We start from the raw sequence: 6,106 nt of genomic DNA on the forward strand, positions 1-6,106 counted from the left end.
AAGGCCGACTCAAAGAGACCGAAATAAATGTGTGATGGATGCCAAAGCCGAAGCTGGCCACGGTCTAATCAGTCATTTTGAGATCTAAATTTAAAAAGAAAAAAAATTTCTTGAAGTTAGAAAAAACAACCGGGGAAAGCACAAAAGCATATTCGCGTCCGGTGGCAGCAGCGAGGGGCGGTACTTCCGGGTCGGGGGGGCGGCTGTCTTGACCTTCCTCGTCGCTCCGCCATTTTGTCCCAGTCAGTCCAGAGGCTGCGGCTGCGGAGGATCTTTCTAAGGAGAAGCTGTGAAGATGCTGTCAGTGCGCGTTGCCGCGGCCGTGGCCCGCGTCCTCCCTAGACGGGCCGGGCTGGTAAGCTGCGGCCCGGGCAGAAAGCTCAGCAGGGCTGCAGACGATGGTGCTTGCTGGCTGGGGATCTCTGCAGGGAGGGTGAGGGGCTGTGGCAGGGGCCGCCATCTTGCACCGTGGCAGCTCTGCTGGGCCGCGGGCGCTGGAAAGGCTTCTTTGCTCGTGTAGAGTGGTGCCAAATGATGCCGGGGAGGCGGTGACCTCGATGTTGCCCGGAGATGCGCCTCTTGAGGATTCCTGTCTTGGCCTTGAGGGCTGTCCTAGGAGGGGACTTGGATGAAGGTCAAGGCTTGGGCGCTGGTCCCCGAGGACGGTTCAGAGCCTCAGAGCCGCTGATTGCCTGGGTCTCGCACAGGGGAAAGAGAGAGGACCGCTGTCAGCTCTGTGGACGCGAGTCAGGGCAGCCTGACTTTGAATGAAGGTCAGCAGCCCCGGCATTTCACCTGTGCTCGGGGCCCAGTCTGAGCAAAGAAATAAGGAAGGTGACTTTTTGGACACTTAGGTATTTGGTCTTAGTGCGGAACACTGAATCCGCGTGGAAACACCGAACTGGTGTAAAGAAGCGTTTTGTGTGACAGGTACCGTCGCAACACTGAAGTTGCTTTCTGAATTGTCCCGATCTGACAGAAGGCTTTGCTTCGTGACGTACTTTAAGATTTTGTCCTTCAGTTGTCCATCTGATGTTTTGAGCAATTGGTAAACAATGACTGAGAATTCAAATAAAAAAGAACATAACGTTGGGGAATTCTCTGAAGTCAGTAAGCTTCTTTGAAAAATTTAACTTAAGCCTTATTAAACACATTTACACTTTTTTGCCAAAGTAGTATGCATTTGAAAGGTGAAATAAATGCACTTATTATAGTGTACTATTCTACTTTTTAATAGCATCTGTGTTTTCTGTTAGCAGAAAAGCGTTTACGGTATGCCGAATTTCACCTAGCTCTTATAAAGAGTAGTAGCTTTAGAATGGACAGTGACCTCTCAGAATATCAGAGTTTGAAGAAAAGAGGTTCATGTTCAAGGGTGTTGCAGGATTTGTTCACGGCAATGAAAAAAAGTCTACATGCTCTACTTATCTATTGTTAATTTACCTTTATTTCTTTACAGCGACCCACCCCACCCTGCCCTAGTACTGGGGATTGAACCCAGGATCGCTGCACTCAGCTACATCCGCACCCCTTTTTGTAGCTCCCTAAGTTGCCTTCTTACCAAGGCTGTGCTTATACTTTTTTTTTTTTTTTTTTTTTTGAGACAGGGTCTCTGCTGTGCAATTCAGGCTGACTTTGAACTCGCTATGTAGCAGAGGCTGGCCTGGAACTTGGCTGTGATCCGGCCTTTCTCAGCCTCCAAATGCTGGGAGTATGGTGTGCACCACCAGGCCTAGCTTTTTTGTTTTTGTAAAGTAAAATAGGACATGGTTTTGAGATTTGCTCTAGAAAGTAATTGTATTGAGAATTGCCACAACTCAGACATCTCAAGTCAAAGTAATAGTAGGTGGAAGCTTTTAGAGGGAAAGATACTTAGACCTTTTTGATGGTTGCTTTTTTTTTTTTAGTTTCTCTCTCTCTGTCTTTACCGGGGATCAAACTCCAGTCCTTGTACTTGCAAGGCAGGTGCCGGAACCACTGAGCTAAATCCCCAGTCCCTGATGGTTGCTTTTTTCATGGCTTGCAGTTTTTTGGTTTTTTTGAGACAGGGTCTCACTATGTAGTTGAGACTGATTTGGAACTCACTATGTAGCCTAGGCTGGTCTCAAACTCAGCGATCCTCCTGCCTCAGCCTCCCGAGTGCTGGGATTATAGGTGTGCGCCACCATGCACATCTTTGGCTTGCAATTTTTAAACCCATACCCCCTTTTTCTTTCTCTTTTTGAGAAAAAGTCTTGGCTGTGTAGTCCAGGCTGGCTTTGAACTCACTATGTAGCCCAGAAAGTCTCGAACTCGCAATGATCATGCCTGAGCCTCCCAAATGCTGGGACTACAGGCATGTGCTACTGTGCCCAGCCTTTTAAATACACTTTTAGTGTTTATTGTGTTTCAGAAACTACATAAAAGATAAATATATCAAAAGGTGCTTTCTCACTTAATACTTTATTTTAAATAATACTTTAAATATAATTTATATTTTTATCAGTAACTTGATCAAACTAGACCTGAATTGTTTAAGCTTGTCAGCGTTGGTTTTTTGAGCCAGGATCTTATTGAGTCCAAAGTTGACCTTGAATTCCTGTGTGGCCTTGCTATCCCTTTTAGCCCCCCAATAGCTGGAACAGGCATACTCTCCCACATCTGACCCAGCTTGTCAATTTTATGAAGGCTGTTACAAAAGTCAAAATTTTAAGAATGTTATTGTACTAGGTCTCCAAAAATGCTTTGGGATCATCCTTTATTGCTGCAAGAAACCTCCATGCCTCTAACACTCGCCTTCAAAAGTCCGGTAAGTCCTTGTTTATAACTCTGCACGACACTTTCAAGTGAAGATGTGTTATGAAGGGTTACTTAACTATAGTGGGTGGGTTTTTTGTTGGTAATTTTGTCTCATTTATTTACTGTAGAATCTCAGATTCTTAAAACACAGATGTGCCATTTAGCATTGTCTTAATAAGCTTTCTTATTCTAGTGAAATGAACTACACTTATATAATCTTTTGATATTAGTGCATCCTCTGTTCTTATAACTCCCCTCTGGTGAAAACAAACTAGACATGTAGTAGACACCTTTTTTGTTCTTATTGTTGCTCTGCTAGAGATTAAACCCAGGGCCTTTGCACTGAGATACATCCCCAGCCCTTTAAAAAAAATTGTTTTTTGAGACAGGATTTGCTAAGTTGTCTAAACTGGGCTCAAACTTGTGATCTTCCTGCTTAAGTCGCCCAGCGTACTAGGATTACAGGCAGGTGTGCACCATCCTGCCTTGCTCCTAGGCCTTAGATTTTTTTTTTCTTTTGACCCAGGCTAAATTGCCCAGGCTGGGTTCAAACTTGGAATTTTGCCACCACCTCCCATAGTGCAGTACCTGGCTTATAGACACCCTTTTTGATCTGTGAAAGCCCCCCCCCCCACTCCCAAACAAGGATTAGAAATCTGTCATCCTAGCACTTGGGAGACTGAGACAGGAAGACCACCTTGAGTTTGAGGCCAGCCTGAACTATAGTGAGACCCTGTTTTAAAAAAACAAAATTCTTACTGATAGATTTCTTTTTCAAAGGCAGCAACTGCTACTTATATCTAGTAATTTATGAATTTTCACTTTGCAAATGCAATAGAGCAGTGTGGAGGTGAGCAGCTTTAGGCTGGGAAATTTCTTTGGAGCTATGTTAGGATTTTTTTCTCTTTTTGGTGGTGCTGGTTCTTAAACCCAGAGCCTTGCACATGCTAGGTAAATATTCTGCTGAGCTACACCCCCACCCCTGCAAATAAAAGTTGGTAAATATATACATATATACACACAGTATATCCCACATATCGAGGTGAAGACTAATAGTTTGCCCCTTTAAAGGGTGTTTAATGCTTTTTTGTTTTTTGAGATAGGGTCTTCTGTGTAGCCGAGTCTGGCCTCAAGCTCAAGATTCTGTAGCCTCAGCCTTCCAAATACTTGGATTATAGGCATGTGCTTCCATGCCTGTCTTAACATTTGCTTTTTTTTTTTTTTTTTTTTTTTTTTTTTTTTTTTTTTTTTTTTTTTGAGAAGCTTTTCCTGGCCTTTAAATTTGGAGTGATCTGCTGGGTGTGGTGACGCACACCTGTAATCCCAGCAATTGGGAGGCTGAGGCAGGAAGATTGTTGTGAGTTCGAGACCCGCCTGGACTACATAGTGCGTTCCAGGTCGGTCTCAACTACATAGTAAGACCCTGTCTCAAAAAAAAAAAAAAACAAAAAAATTTGGAGTGATCCTCCTGCCTCAGCCTCCTAAGTGCTGGGATTACAGGCTTACAACACCATACCCAGCAGCATTTGCTTTTTAAATGCACTGCATTTTAAAAATATGTCATAAGAATTTAGCTAAAAATTCAGACATCAACATTTCTAAAGATTACTTCGAAGTTAAAAGCATGTAGAACATTTAAGGTAAAGTTTAGTTTGATTAACTTCTTTTTTTTTTGGTACCAGGGATCGAACTGATTAGCTTCTTGATTGATTGACATTTGTCTTGTAAAGAACTCCTTTCCCTTTCAGTCACTTGGATTTCTCATTTTTGTGGTAGTAGGTACCCAGTTTTGGGAATAGAATCTTGTGTAGCATTTTAGAATGTAATTTAGTGCTTGCTTTGGCAGCACATACACTAAAATTAGAATGTAATTTGATTATGTTGGGAAATGAGTTTTGAAAAGATCTTGGGACCAGAGTTCTTTATTTGTTGTTTTTTTTGTTTTTTAAATTGAGTTGTGCTCTCTTAGGCACTGCTGAGATGTCCTCTATTCTTGAAGAGCGAATTCTTGGAGCTGATACATCTGTTGACCTTGAAGAGACTGGGCGTGTATTAAGTATAGGTGATGGTATTGCCCGGGTACATGGGCTAAGGAATGTTCAGGCAGAAGAAATGGTAGAGTTTTCTTCAGGTTTGAAGGTAAATTATAAAATGAAATTTTTGTTTTAGGATCTTGCTTCAGTTATTCATTCGTCAATTCAGAGATTGTGTCAGATTTGTCTGTTTTCCCCAGATGATTTTTCCCTCTCTTGTTATAGATTGTAAAAGAGTAAACTGAAAAGGCTTTTTCTTAGCTAGTTTTTTTACACACTAATGTCGATATAAATTGTGGCCACTGGCTCCAAAAGAAGAAATTTAGTAAGTCATCACCCAAATTATGAGAAGTTCAAGTCTGTTCTGTTCTACTGTTTAAGATCATTTTATGCCAAAGTATTTAATAACTTCAACTAAATTTTTGTTGGGAAGTCGAAAATCATTGACTTTGTATTATTGAAAGGGGAGTTAGTGGAATATCTGAGGTGCTCTAAAACAATACAAATCTACTTTGTATTTGGTTGATCCTAGTTGTAGGAGTCAGGTGCTCTCTAATGATGGCAAAGGATAATTTCCAGGTGAACCAGGTGCAGCAGTGCTGTACACTAAGCACTCAGATTTGAGAAGAGGTGTTGATCCTCTTAGCGGTATCTACTATGGAAAAAGCCACTTGATGTGGAAGACTAGTTATTAACTGTAAGACCTTGGCTGCAAATGTGGCCTCTCTTATCTTCAGTTTATATATTTTCAGAAGGTGAGATTGAAACTTATGTGTAAATGTTTTCTGTGGCTAGTGTAACTGAAGAGCTGAGTTCTAATTCTTTACAACTTATGTTTAAATGTTCTGTTTAACCACGGGATAGTGGATAGTGTGTTAAACATAAGAGAAAGTCTGTACCTGCAGTGTTCTGTATTTATTGTAAGTAAGCACTGTCCCAGGTCTTTCCTTATTCAGCAGACTTCCTAGAGTAGCATTGGTACTTCACAAAGGATTTAGAGATCTTAATGTTTTAACCAGTTTGAAATACCAATTATAGTGATCAGAGATGACTTTACCCTGTTAAATTATAGAAACGTATTTTTCCCTTCAAGGTACTGGGGATTGAACCCAAGGCCTTCCCACTGAGCTGTATTCCCTAGCCCTCTTTTTTTTTTTCTTTTGAAACAGGGTCTTTCTAAGCCCAGGCTGGGCTCAAATTTGGCAATTTTTTTATGTCAGCTTCCCAGAAAGCTGTGAATTTGTTCTTGGTTGGCTACAATTGGATAGCTTGTGTGTTTTTTTTTTTTGTTTCCA

The 6,106-nt window shown here is 41.5% G+C and overlaps 1 protein-coding gene across 1 annotated transcript in view; it reads left to right on the top strand.

Moving 5' to 3' along the window:
• Positions 1-203: 203 nt before the first annotated feature.
• Positions 204-6,106, top strand: part of Atp5f1a (ATP synthase F1 subunit alpha) — a 14,880-nt gene continuing 8,977 nt past the window's right edge. The window contains exons 1-3 of the mRNA XM_010637390.3: positions 204-355; positions 2,710-2,788; positions 4,748-4,917. Of these exons, the coding sequence (XP_010635692.1) occupies positions 296-355; positions 2,710-2,788; positions 4,748-4,917 (309 nt within the window). The 5' untranslated portion in view covers positions 204-295. The remainder of the gene's footprint in view (positions 356-2,709; positions 2,789-4,747; positions 4,918-6,106) is intronic.

The sequence above is a fragment of the Fukomys damarensis genome, unplaced genomic scaffold (assembly GCF_012274545.1).
Source record: "Fukomys damarensis isolate Sample0158 unplaced genomic scaffold, DMR_v1.0_HiC HiC_scaffold_30, whole genome shotgun sequence".
Classification (NCBI taxonomy): domain Eukaryota; kingdom Metazoa; phylum Chordata; class Mammalia; order Rodentia; family Bathyergidae; genus Fukomys; species Fukomys damarensis.